Source organism: Aspergillus brasiliensis (genome assembly GCF_001889945.1).
Source record: "Aspergillus brasiliensis CBS 101740 unplaced genomic scaffold ASPBRscaffold_21, whole genome shotgun sequence".
In the NCBI taxonomy this organism is placed as follows: Eukaryota; Fungi; Ascomycota; class Eurotiomycetes; order Eurotiales; family Aspergillaceae; genus Aspergillus; species Aspergillus brasiliensis.
The window spans coordinates 313,357-326,211 of NW_027137462.1; the positions used below are offsets into that span (position 1 = coordinate 313,357).

The following is a 12,855-nucleotide window of genomic DNA, read 5'->3' on the forward strand; positions in this document are numbered from 1 at the left end:
TCCCACATTGCCTTTAAGGCATGAGTCACACCAGTGAAGCCAAGCAAATGGAGGATGGACAGGAAATCGATCTGTCTACAGGCTATGTAATCTACAAGATTGAAAAAAGAGGCTCCTGTTATGGATAGTTTGAGTGACGAATCTATTCAAAGACGGCGGACAAAAGGACAAGTAGGTATGTCTGCAGCAGGTGCTATGACCTCCCTCAGGAAGAACCCACGGATGCGAGAACACCATTTTTCTTCTAAGAACCCAGCCCTAAAGTGTTATAGAGTTGATGAATCAGGTAAGCAAGGTGGACGAGCAGGCTGCGAGGTTCAATGTTCAGGATGAGCTGGACAGTTTTCAACACCATTGGCGAAGATATACGGTAGCACCAGTCAGCCAGTATGATTAAAGGGGAAATTTTAGTAAGGTCTGAGAGAGTAGTGAAGATATCTCTGTGCTTAAGATGTACTAAGGACTAGTCGTACTGGAGATGCTCAATTGGGATGGATAAGTTGTGGACTACGAATATTATATACTATGGAGGAATTCATCTTCAATCGAATGCAAGGTAGCGAGCAAAAATTAAAAAAAGAGAAAAAAATAAATTATAAGATATAAGACAAAATAAAAATGTGTAGCTTGCTGCCTGTAGAAATTTCATAGGGATTGTATCATCCTCCAACTCTCTGAGTTTTAATAGTAGCTGTAGTAGAAAGCGAGCATACTGTTCGACTACGGATAACTATGCCGCTCCTCCTGCACACAAACGATACTGTTGGTGCCTCAGGCAGAAACCGGACTTTCGCCAGCTGACGGTCTTTTGATCGGTAGTTCAAGTGACTTTGCTCCCATGGCGCACCGGAAGAAGAAGATCAAGTACCCACTGACAAGTGTACTAATGACTACTAGCAGTTGAAGCGTCCACTGCCAGTCAATTCCAGCCGCGATGGAGATTTCCGGATGGCACAGGGGACCGCACCGCAGCCAACCAGACGGTCGCAGTAGCCGCCCGGCAGCGCAAGGCTGTTAGTATTTACTATTTATGATCCCTCCAGAAACCCCCTCTTCTTCCCCTTCACCACCCCAGATCTTTGCATCTTTAGATTGCGCGTTGCTCCTTTCATCCTACTATCTATCTTTCTACCAACATGGCGGCCAGTGACCTGCTGGGCTCTCTGCTCAAGTATGCCTCCTTCTCGGCCGCCATCGCGGTCGGCTTATACGCGACTCTCTTGGGCCTCCTAACAACCCAAACATTTCAATCCCACGTGGTGTATCTGCACGCTATCGAAATGACATGGTTCAAGGACCTCAATGTCCCGGAGACTTTTGGCTTTCTACGCAATCAGGTCACCCCTTTCACGATCCGGACCCCCGATGGGGAGCAGCTCTACGCTTGGCACATCCTACCCGTGGAACTGTACCGCCAGCACGAACAATCCCTGGTCGCGGAGCCCGCAGGAATGGTCTCCGACATCACCTCCCGGCTCGCCTTTCAACTCCTGCGCGACGATCCCGACGCTCGCTTGATCGTGCACATGCATGGTGCGGGGGGCACGGTGGGTTCGGGATATCGCGTTCCTAACTACCGAGCGCTGTCCGCTGGCCAGCCGGAGAAGATTCATGTTCTTACCTTTGATTATCGGGGGTTCGGACGGAGCACTGGTCAACCGTCGGAGGTGGGCCTGATCACCGACGCCCGTGCGGTGGTCGACTGGGCCATGACGGTCGCTGGCATCCCCGCCTCTCGCATCCTCATCTTCGGCCAGTCCATGGGGACCGCCGTCAGCCTCGCCATCACTCGCGACCTTGCGGTCCAGTCTCCCCCCGTGGTCTTTGCGGGCACCGTGCTGGTGGCCCCGTTTGTCGATGTGGCCACGTTGGTTTCGACCTACCGCGTGGCGGGCATCATTCCGATCCTGTCTCCCCTTGCGCGCTTTCCCTGGCTCTTCGAAGCCCTGCAGCGCTTCATCCAGGACAAATGGCTCAGCAAGGACCGCATTGCCGAGTACGTGCGGGCCAACGAAGTGAACGGGGAAAGATATCACCTTACCATCATTCACGCGGAGGACGACTACGACATCCCCTCGCACCATAGCCAAGCCGTATTCTGGCATGCTGTGCGAGGATCGGTGCCCGGAGGCATCAGCTACGATGAGCTAGAGCTCAAGAAACTAGACGCTCAAGTAGACCTTGGGGCTGCTGGTACTGTCATGGAATGGAAGACCGACCATGGCATCATCCGGGAGCAGATTCTGAAGACTGGTTTGCATGATGTTATTATGGGGTATCCGGTAGTTACTATGGCCGTCATGCGTGCCTTTGAATCGGCAGACCCAGCGTTCACGCATCTCTTGCACGGAAACTAGGTTGAAATGTGGATAGATGAACGCGATATTTTATGCATAATGTAGATTCTGTTATGTCTCGTGTCGTGTATTTGAGCCTTCCGCATGGAAAGAGAATTTTACGTGAGTAGATATGGGCTTTCCTACTCACTACTCAAACATGTGAAATGTTACAGTATGTGAAGTAAATAATAATCTGCACCTGTCCCTAAGTATAAACGCCTTGCCCGTCCCATCGAAATTACTACATCAGTGTCGCATCCGTTCGCAAGTTCATCGGCAGCCGGACGCAAGAATCCTTCAGGACTCGAAGAAATGCGCCCAACTATCAGAGAGGTCATAGGTCTTATAGATGGCTGGTTCCTCTGCCCTGAGCGCGGCAAAAACCTCGCCCATCATCACAACGCGACTGATGATATAAAGGACCGGAGAAGCGAGACTGATCATCGTCAACGGACCACCCCACCGAACGACCACCTTTTCGAAATGCATGAACACCAGCATCGACAACATCGAGACCAACGCAGATGCCCGCCACAGCCAGCTTTCGGCCACTGTAGGAAACGCGGTATCCCAGCATGCCAAGTGGAGGGCCCCGAACGAGATTCCGAAGAGGCAGGTGAGCGGCCAGATCTTCGATCGGTACAGTTGCGGGTCCCAATGCGCCACTACCACCTCATTCTTGATGTGAATTCCCTCGTCCTTGGAGCCCAGAAGCATCCTGCGGCTACTTTGCGCTTCGTCATCGTGTGGTTCGGCGTCCCGGTTGGCGGTCCGGCTAGCCAGCTGCCGGGCGTATTGCATTTGCTTGTCCTCCTCCTCTTTCTCGAACACACGCGGTGTCAGATACCACGTATTCCAATATGTCATTTGTACCTTGAGACCTTCGTTGTCGAACTTGTTGCTCACTGCCATGCTTTCGAACGTCTCTCTTTGCTCGGTACTCATCTCTGGCAACTCCACAATGGACGGGGAACGGATATCTTTCGGCTTATCCCACCAGAAGAAGTACGTGACGATGAAGAGCGGGATGTATCCTAGGGTCATGGCCTCCAACTGAGACAGGGGGAGACTGTGTACACCCCGAGTGATGCATTGAGCAACAAACCAGGTGACCTGCACCAAAGCCGCCAACTTGGCGAAACTGTCTGCTTTGCTTTTATCGCGGATATCATCCTCCAGTAGACCCCAACTGGCATGGTCCCCCCAGTCGACTAGGTTCTGTTCCAGCAGCCATGCGTACTGATTCGGCCAGATGACCCGATCTCCCTTGGAGGTGCGGTATCGGAGGGCGAGCATGCTGATGTAGAATGCATGGATCGCGTGGAATTCGCCGTTGGTGAATCGGGCACAGTCGGCTTCCATCCGGCGGCATTGTGCCCATTCTTGCAATCCTTCCACGGCTATGAACTCGGGCGCAATGATTGCCTTGAGAAAAAGCGCGAATTTGTGCAGCGTCGCATATACTTGGTTTTGATATACGCGGGGATGGATCACGACCCAAGTGCACAAGAAAATGGTCGTGAGGCAGCTGGTGATCACGCTAAGTGTGCCCCGACCGGTGGGCTCTGTGGTCCAGCCCACCAGATGTGTGCGTGATTGTATCGATGTCGTGTGGGCGTCCGTACTGTTCATCTTTTGTGGGATGCAGCTCTACCCTGGGAGCAGGTTCGTTGTATACATTCATGAACAGGAATGTCGAAAAGCGCCGAGAGACCGAAAAGGGGGAACCTCGTAGACTGGCCATCTTATGAACTGTATGGGCTTTATCCAACGATACTACCTGCAGGGGACATTCTCGTGGAGCAATCAGATACTTTGTATAGCCGCCGTCTCCTGATAATGCTAACTATATTTAGCGTACAGCGCGTAGCAACAGAAACACCGGCAAAGGAGCTAGAAGCGGGGTCAACGACCACTCTGACATGGGCCATCTAATGATCATCCTAAGACTTGTCCTTCTGCGAGCACTCCGCAAGGCTGGCGTCACGTTTCACCTTCCATATGAGGCGATTGATAGGTTGAAGCTGCGAGTAGCCCCAAACTGACCAATGCCCCTGTTGACAATCCCAGACAAATGCTGTCTTTGCTTCGCAGAACCAACAGCCTCGTACTGAGATATACGGTGGGACACTCGCAATTCCCTAGCGACAAGGCTAGAAAAGTTGTGTCACCAAGTCGCACTGTGCTGTTCGCACGAACTTCAGAGGCTGGGACTAGGGATGATTGTGCCCTGCCACATTGGATAGTTATCGGGGTTTTTCAAGTACACCACCCGCCTAGCGGTTCATGTTGAAGATATCAAAGAGGACAGATCGAGCCGAGTTTTATCTATATCGAGTCGGCTAATGGCCCTGGTCATTGCAGACAACTTCTTGTCGTTCAAGGTAAATCATGGGGAAAGACTGTCTACAGAAAGCAGAACGAGGTGCAATTTAGGGTGCGTGGTTGGTTGCCAACCAACCCTATACTCGCTCCCACAGCACGTCTTGAGCCAAAATCTACTGTGGCAGGTCAGGTCTGAATCATGATTGAGCGTGGCTTTCCTGCAAGGCGACCAATCAATGGGTGGGAACTGCGACCGACAACTGACCGGCTATGGAGAACTTGTTGTCTTCGGCGAGAACACTGATTGAGAAACTTGAGAGGAAGAACATTGACATCCCTTGATAGCCGCGCGCTTCCTATGATCTCGACCGTCGCAGGTTAATTCAGGAGAGGCCTAGCACTCGAAAATCGTAGTCAGTCAAACCATGCTGGTCAACAGTCGTCAGTAACACACGCTAGATAGCCAGTCATCTGCTCTCAGGAGACCTTAAATCCAGTGGAAGAAGGAGACGCACCGCTTGTGGGGAGCAGCTTATCTTGCATTTAAGCCGACCCACTGGCGGCGATAACCGACCAACCGCGGCGAAAGAAGTGCCTGTCAGCAGGATGGCCCTTGCGGGGGTTTGCTATCGCCGCTTATCGCGTGCGGAGAAGCATCGAACCGGCTAATCGCATTTATGTGCATGATATAGCCCGTGTCTGGTGCTTTGACATGTTCGCCTCTTCTTCATTATTCTTCTTCGTGTTCAGTGAAAGATACCTAACCACTCATGGCAGAAGGTCGTCGATCTGCCCGAGCGTAAGCCATCCCCTGGTGATTTCTTACTCCGGATAATCAGCTCACTCGAGTCATTTCCAGATGCGACGAATGCCGCCGCTTGAAGGAAAAATGCGAAGGAGGAATCCCCTGTCGTCGATGCGCCCACTTCCGGCGTCCTTGTGAATCCAAAGCCCTCGCCTCGCGCGCCCGAGACTTTCGCGTCTATGTGCCTAGGTGAACTTCACATCTCTGCCATCTGGGCACAGTGGTAGGCTAACCTATTGGCTGCAGGTCACGACCCGCGAAATCGGAGGTACAAGAGTTGCTGGACCGTTGCAGGTACATGGAGCAGATCTTGAAGCACACGATCGAGGATATCGCGCTGGACACCAAGAGCTTGGCCCGTCTGGCCAACTCTCTCGCTACCAGTAAAGGCTCAGCCCAGACCGAGGTAACTAGCCCAGCTGGACTCGCCTTGGAGGAAGAGGATTGTACCATCGACCCGGTGGGTGATACCACTACGCGTGCGTCTTGCTCTTGCAATAGACATGTCTGGATGATAGCTGAGATATTGTAGACTTCTCGGGAGAATTCTCCTACTGGAACTTTTCCATGCGCATCAAGCAGCGCATCCAGAGTCGCATGCGAACCAAGAGTCCCGACCGCGTGTCAGGATACTGGCGGGCCCAGCATCTCAAGACCAACGAGCATTTATCAGCGGCACTGGCATGCTTTCCCCCTCGCCCAATCACTGGCTTCCTCGTCAAGACCTTTCTCAAGTACGCTGCTACGCATTGGTTTCTCGTCGAGGAGGATTGGCTGCTGGACCGTGTCCACCGATTGTATACCGACCCCGCGAGTCTAGGGGATACGGCCGCCGCGGTCGCCAGCATTCTACTCTCTGTCCTCGCGATCGGAACTCAATATGCGCATCTGGAGTCCCCTACCGATCGAGATCCCAAGAACCAGACGTCCTCCTTCTCCGAAGAAGATGTGGGGGTCCGATTCTACGAGCAGTCTATCCGATTGCTCCCGGAGATCATCGAACTTTCCTGCTTGGAGAGCGTACAAGCCTGTCTCCTGCTTGGATATTACGCCCTTCCAGTGGATGCCTCTGGCCTCGGGTACATCTACGTCAATCTGGCGGTGCGTCTGGCGATGCAAAACGGCATGCATCGTAAATGCCGTCGGGATGCATTCAGCCCGGTGATGATGGAGACGAGGAATCGGGTCTGGTGGACCGCGTATTCCCTGGAAAGGTCTGCCACCGTCACCATTACTGTGGACCTCGCTAACATCGTCAGATTGATCTCGATCTTCCACGGACGACCCCTGTCCGTGCATCGCGGAGATGTGGACGCAGACCTTCCCCATGCTCGGGGGGACATGGGCCAGGTACAGTCCGCCTGGAGCCCACAGTGTGCAGTTATTTCGATCCAGATGCTAGACTGGCTGGAGGAATTCCTCCATGACATGTCAGTTCGCGTACCTTGTTTACTAATTTCCCTAATTACACTGACCACTGTATAGATCCCGTCTCAGACACGCCCAACCAGCAGGGCTACCCGTCATCATAGGCCAACTATTAGCCCGCAAGGAGTCCTGGAACCGCTGGTGGGCCGCTATCCCTGGCACACTTGTTCACCCAGACCAGCCCGGATACCAACCAAATCGTGCCGTCATGCACCTGTGTCTGGAATCGTGCCTCTTGCGCATGTTCGTCGGCCGCCCGTTTCTCCTTCGCAAGGAGACACCTAATCGTCCGGACGCAGGACCCCATGCGCCTTCGGAGACACCTGAGATCCAGGCCTCCGAATGTGACAGTCTCATCGGAGATTGCATCCAAGCTGCTCAGGAAGCACTAACAATCTGCCGTCAGCTCCGCGATCATGGACCGGGATTAGCACGAGCGTCCTACCTGGAATACAGCGCGTGTCGGGCGGCCTTGCTGGTGCTGATTGCATTTTCGGTGCAGAATCTCTCGGATGGCTTGCGCGAGCCCATGCGCGAGGGCCTTGCCCTGCTCCGGGAGATGTCCGCAGCGGGTGATTCTGCACGGTCTGAGGTCTCCCTGCTCGAGGCACTGGAGAGGTCGCTGGCGCGCTTGCAAACCGTGGCACAGCGGGCCGAGCCAGCTGCGGAATCAGCGGCAGTGGTGTCGGACTACGAAGCCTTTCGGAACTGGGGCACGTCGTGCAAGAAGCCTGCACCGGATGGGGCCCCATCGCATCCAGACACGGTGGATCCGTGGACGGTTCCGCTGGATGGAACGGAGCAGCTGCCCCAATTCGATCCAACGCTGGATCTCTCCATCTTCGGCGGTGCTAACCTATCGCCGTCGGCGACCTGGCCCACCCGCACGGAGACGCAAGTGTTGGAGGAGTTCCTGGCGGGATCGAGTCTGGATCCGATCTGGACGCATGTTGATCTTCCATAGATTACAATATACTACACTACAATAACATGTAACATACTCATTCCATACTATTTATTCATTTTCTCGACGCCGCAATAATCTTCTCCGCCATCTCCGGCAGTGTCTCCGACACCACATCCAACGGCGCATCAAACACCTTATACGACCCCTCCTTCTCATAAACCGTACAATACGCACCACGGAACCCAACCTTCGTAGCCGCAGTAACATCCCACAAATGCGCCGCCGCGAACCACTTCTGCCCATCGCCACCACTGCTCAATCTCTCCCACGCAGGCCGATACGCCGCCAACGCCGGCTTCGCCACGCCCGCGGTATCACAACTCAGGAAATTCTCCAACGGCATATCCACGCCCGCCCGCTCAAAGTACCCTCGGACCCGCTGCGTATCCCCCGTCGTCAAACACCAGACCGTGAACCCGGCGTCGCGGAGCTTGGCGAAGCATTCGCGTGTTCCCGGACGGAGTTCGAGGGCGGCATAGCCCGCCACGCAGGCGTCGCGTTGCTCTGGGGTAGCGAAGCTGTGCGGGTCAGCGATACCGATCATGGCGAGGGTTTGGTAGAAGAGTTCGGTGATGACGATTTTGTAGGGTTTGTAACTTTCGGAGATGGAGAGGAAGGTGAATTGGAGCTCGGCGTTGGTCATCCATGTGAATCCGAGGGCTTGGGCGGTGATGTGGTGCGCTTGGAGTTGGGGGCCGAGCGTGCGTTCGATGGTGGCGTAGAAGGCGTCGAAGGATACGCAGGTGCCGACGACGTCGAAGACCACGTGGTTGGGCATGGTGGTGTTGATCTGTAAGCTGTGGAAGGAGATGTGATTGAGGAGAAAATGTGTGGATGTGAATGTTGTGGTATCGAGGTTGATTATTGAGGGGTAACGCGTTATCGCGGGGGAAGATCGTGGCATCAAATAGTGAATGGGTGGGCAGTCGCCGATACCGGGGATCTATGCAGCACCTTTACCTAGTTCAGTAGGACGGGCCGGTCGCATTTGGAGATGCAGCTGCCAGGCGCTAGACGGAGACTAGAGCAGGTCTAATTGCAAGTCAAATCAGGGGAAACCGACGATATGCGACCAGGTGCTGATACTTGATAGCGCGTTGATAAGGCCGGTTGATAGCTGGCGTAGTTATCGTGCTGACACCACAGTTTGACAGCGATGATCACTCTAATAGCTTGACTCATGTGATTAGTATGATGGTGTGTTTGTGTGTATGTCACTCAATTGTCTGCCTGAATGCAGTTCTGGGTTCAGGTTGGGTAATAGTCTTCAGTAGTAGTTGACTCTTTTACTGTAGGTATATACTTAGCAGCGGCTACTATATTGACAACACTTTGATGAAAACTAGAGTAGAAGTACTAATTGAAGTTACTGGCTGGTAATACACATGCTATTAAACTAAAGAAACAAGGTATATACATCACTCCCACAAAATATTCAATCGCCGTAACCCTCGTTTCGGTTTTGGCTCCGGCTCCGGATTCTTCTGGTAATGCTCGATGAATGGCCGCACTGGCACATCCTCCAGCGGGATGATCTTCGACTTCATCCACCACTTGTACCCAAAGTACAGCACAAAAATGATAGGCACGTTCAAGTACGACGAGATGAAATTCTCGGTATCCCATTGCCCATGGATAAACGTCTCATATCCACCCGTCAGGAACAGTAGGCAGAACAGACCCAGCGTGATCCAGGTACTCCACGGCTGAAAGGGCGCAGCCCACGGCAGTTCCTTGTGACGATCGATGCCTTGCTTCCGACACGCGTAGTAGAATCGGAGGTACACAATGCAGATGATACCCCAGTTGACCAGCGTGGCAATGGACACGATATCCTGCAACCAGGTGAACACCGTACTGGCCGAGCTGGACAATGTCATGTATCCCAACGCCATGAAGATCCCCAGCAGTGTAACCGCCACGTAGGGAATGCCGAAGCGGTTCATGCGCATGAAAATGGCCGGTGCGTGGCCCTCCGCTGCCATGGCGTAGATCACGCGCGATCCTCCCAGCATGTTCGAGTTGCCCGATGACCACGCCGACGTCAGCACCACCGCGTTGATGATCGACGGCACCACTTTGATGCCCGCATTGCGCGCCGCAATGACAAATGGTGATTCCGAGGCTGTGCCGGAGGAACCAAGCAGATTGGGGTCGTCGGAGCGCACCACCAGCCCGATCATGAAGATGGTCAAGACGTAGAAGAGGAGGATTCGGACGAAGATGCGACGAGCAGCCATGGGGATGGCTCGGCGGGGGTTTCGCGTTTCGGACGCGGCAACAGTGATGTTTTCGATACCGGAATAGGAGTAGAGCGCACTGTTCAGGGCGGTCCAGAATCCCAGGAAGCGTCCCAAGGAGCCCTCGATGCCGAGGTATTGCACGAATGGACCGGGATCGCGCCAGTAGCGGAAACCGATACTGACATGGTTGGGACCACCGCCACAGGTAATCACGAGGGCCATGATATTGATGCCGATCACCAGCAAGATTTTGAGAATGGAGAAGCCGAATTCCAGCTCGCCATAGACACGCACAAACACCAGGGCCGTGATCAACATCAGCAATCCGAAAACCGTGATCCAGACGGCATTGTTGATGGTCGTCCAAAATTCAATCACCACCGCGGCGGCCACAATCTCGGACGGAATGGAGACGAGGTACGAATAGATCTGATTCCATCCGTTGGCGAAGGCGAGGGCGGGGTCCACGAAGATCTCTGCGTAGCGAATCACGCCGCCGGCCAACGGCACCAAGGCACCCATCTCGCCCACCGCAAACACCACACTCGACACCAACAGGCCCATGATGCTGTAGGCCAGGAACCCGCCCAACGGTCCGGCATGAGCAATGGCGCGACCTGAACTCAGGAACAGCCCGGTGCCAATCGTCCCGGCCAGGGCGATCATCTGAATATGTCGCTGGTGCAGGCCCTGCTGGAAGACTTGGGCCTCGTCGAGGTGGCCGGGAACGGCCTCAAGGTCCCCATTCTCTTCATCGGCTCGGTGGTGAGGGATCTTCTTCTCAGAACTGAGGGATCGGTCCATGATGCGGCCGGGATGTGTAGGAAATAACTATGAATCCGATCAGAAGAGATCAGACATTGGGCGACTTTGTATATGCCTGATGCCCGACTCCCCGCATTGCAAATTGCCTTCATCTCGTTGGTCCAGCGCAGGGGATGATCCATTGTGAAGCTCTGCTCCTCACCGTGTCGGTTTGCCCCCTCTCAAGCTGCATCCCTCCCTACCGGCCCCAACTGCCCAAACGGGACAGTCCCGGCGCGACCGATAAGATTGGCGCTAGGCCCCGATAGGCAAGTCCGGTCCGGTGTGGAATCAGATATCGATGGAATAGCATCAGATAAGACGTCCTTATCGTCCGCCCAGAAAACACACGGTCGCGTCCCAGTCTCTCTCTCCTCTTGTCTCTCTCTTCACTTCTGCTTTGTGACTGTACATACCTTCATCATGTCTACAGCTGGCTGCTTCCCTGTTCCTAACCCTGGCGAGTGTTTCTGGCAAAATGAGCCACATCAATTGCATGATCACCGCTCGACCGAGCAGCTCCCTGATCACGCGGACATCGTGATCATCGGCGCCGGTTACGCCGGCGCCAGCACTGCATACCATCTGCTGCGTGACCACGGCGAGAAGGTCAACTGCATTACCATCCTAGAAGCCCGTGGAGCGTGCTCCGGTGCCACGGGTCGCAATGGCGGACATCTCCGGCCGGACTTCTACGGCCACATTCCAACCTACGTCGACCGCGCAGGGGTTCGCGCGGGCGCAGAGATCGCCGAGTTCGAAATTGCCAATCTGCATGCCCTGAAGAAGGTCGTCGAGGACGAGAAGATTGATTGTGACTTCACCCTGACGCGGTCCATCGATGTCTGGTGCAACGAGGAAGCTGCCGAGAAGGCAAAGGGTGTTTATGAGCGCATGAAGTCGTTGGACTTGGAGTATATGAATGATGTGGTCTTCTACACGGGGAAGAACGTGGAAGGAGTGAGTGATCCCAATCATAGTCGCAGAATGAACTAGCAGGTTCTGACAGAACAGATCTGCGGTGTCAAAGGAGCTAAAGCCTGCGCCTCCTTCACGGCCGGCACGATGTGGCCGTACAAATTCATCCTCCACATTCTCCAATCTGTCCTCGCCACGGGCAAGGTCAACCTGCAAACATATACCCCTGCTACATTGATAACCCCTAGCGCAGAGGGCGGGTATATAATTGAGACACCCCGCGGCACCATGCACGCCAGCACGGTTATCCACGCGAGCAATGCCTACGTGGCCGGCTTGCTTCCCGAATACGAGAAGAACATTGTGCCCTGCAAGGGTATCTGCTGTCGGATCACCGTACCCGAGGGGAAAACCGCGCCGCTATTGAACAACTCCTATATCAATCGCACCGAAGACAATACGCTATCCTACCTGATTCCCCGTGCGGATGGCAGTATAGTCGTCGGCGGAGCAGCCGCCAAGTTCCGTTTCCACAAGGAGCAATGGTACAACAATGTCGATGACACCGTCCTCATTGAATCCGCCAAGGACTATTACAACGATTACATGCAACGGACGTACCGCGGATGGGAGGATAGCGGAGCAAAGATCGATCAAATCTGGACGGGAGTCATGGGTTACTCGTATGACTCGAACCCGCATATTGGAGCTGTGCCGGGCAAGGACGATCAGTTTATCCTGGCCGGATTGAATGGTCACGGTATGCCGGTGATCTGGCGGTCGGCGCAGGAGCTGGCGCGCATGGTGGTAGAGAAGATTCCCTTCGAGGAGACGGCCATGCCTCGGCTGTTTAAGACCACGCAGTTCCGGATCGACCGCGCTATGAACGGACAGGAGAGCGATGGGGATATTTTGGGCACTGGGAACTTTCCTTCCACTAAGCCATGAGCGGTGACAGATTGGTATTCTTGACTGTATATATTGGTGTACATAGATTAGTCCCCAAACTTGTATCATACTGCAACT

The 12,855-nt window shown here is 54.1% G+C and overlaps 7 protein-coding genes across 7 annotated transcripts; 4 read left to right on the top strand and 3 right to left on the bottom strand.

Moving 5' to 3' along the window:
- Positions 1-1,136: 1,136 nt before the first annotated feature.
- ASPBRDRAFT_201039 (alpha/beta hydrolase) lies at positions 1,137-2,357 on the top strand (the record flags this gene model as incomplete). Its single annotated transcript, XM_067621502.1, has 1 exon — positions 1,137-2,357. The coding sequence occupies one exon, from the start codon at positions 1,137-1,139 to the stop codon at positions 2,355-2,357; it is 1,221 nt and encodes a 406-aa protein (XP_067473662.1).
- Positions 2,202-4,046, bottom strand: ASPBRDRAFT_49046 (uncharacterized protein). Its single transcript, XM_067626232.1, has one exon. The coding sequence runs from the start codon at positions 3,969-3,971 to the stop codon at positions 2,637-2,639; it is 1,335 nt and encodes a 444-aa protein (XP_067473663.1). The 5' UTR covers positions 3,972-4,046; the 3' UTR covers positions 2,202-2,636.
- Positions 4,047-5,434: 1,388 nt separating this feature from the next.
- ASPBRDRAFT_59818 (Zn(II)2Cys6 transcription factor) lies at positions 5,435-7,861 on the top strand (the record flags this gene model as incomplete). Its single annotated transcript, XM_067628118.1, has 6 exons — positions 5,435-5,463; positions 5,524-5,658; positions 5,716-5,948; positions 6,002-6,683; positions 6,729-6,899; positions 6,955-7,861. 6 exons carry the CDS (start codon positions 5,435-5,437, stop codon positions 7,859-7,861), a joined length of 2,157 nt encoding a protein of 718 aa, XP_067473664.1.
- Positions 7,862-7,916: 55 nt separating this feature from the next.
- Positions 7,917-8,642, bottom strand: ASPBRDRAFT_138196 (putative 2-haloalkanoic acid dehalogenase; the record flags this gene model as incomplete). Its single annotated transcript, XM_067618970.1, has 1 exon — positions 7,917-8,642. One exon carries the CDS (start codon positions 8,640-8,642, stop codon positions 7,917-7,919), a length of 726 nt encoding a protein of 241 aa, XP_067473665.1.
- An 83-nt stretch (positions 8,643-8,725) lies between these two features.
- Positions 8,726-9,015, top strand: ASPBRDRAFT_138124 (uncharacterized protein; the record flags this gene model as incomplete). The annotated part of the gene is made up of 2 exons (XM_067618961.1): positions 8,726-8,827; positions 8,917-9,015. Coding segments are annotated over 2 exons (201 nt in total), but the record flags the coding sequence as incomplete, so codon positions are not given.
- A 218-nt stretch (positions 9,016-9,233) lies between these two features.
- On the bottom strand, positions 9,234-11,185 carry ASPBRDRAFT_49050 (aromatic amino acid and leucine permease). Its single transcript, XM_067626233.1, has one exon. It carries the CDS (start codon positions 10,909-10,911, stop codon positions 9,283-9,285), a length of 1,629 nt encoding a protein of 542 aa, XP_067473667.1. The 5' UTR covers positions 10,912-11,185; the 3' UTR covers positions 9,234-9,282.
- A 149-nt stretch (positions 11,186-11,334) lies between these two features.
- ASPBRDRAFT_69835 (NAD(P)/FAD-dependent oxidoreductase) lies at positions 11,335-12,799 on the top strand (the record flags this gene model as incomplete). The annotated part of the gene is made up of 2 exons (XM_067629048.1): positions 11,335-11,871; positions 11,926-12,799. The coding sequence occupies 2 exons, from the start codon at positions 11,335-11,337 to the stop codon at positions 12,775-12,777; spliced, it is 1,389 nt and encodes a 462-aa protein (XP_067473668.1). The 3' UTR covers positions 12,778-12,799.
- Positions 12,800-12,855: the final 56 nt, after the last annotated feature.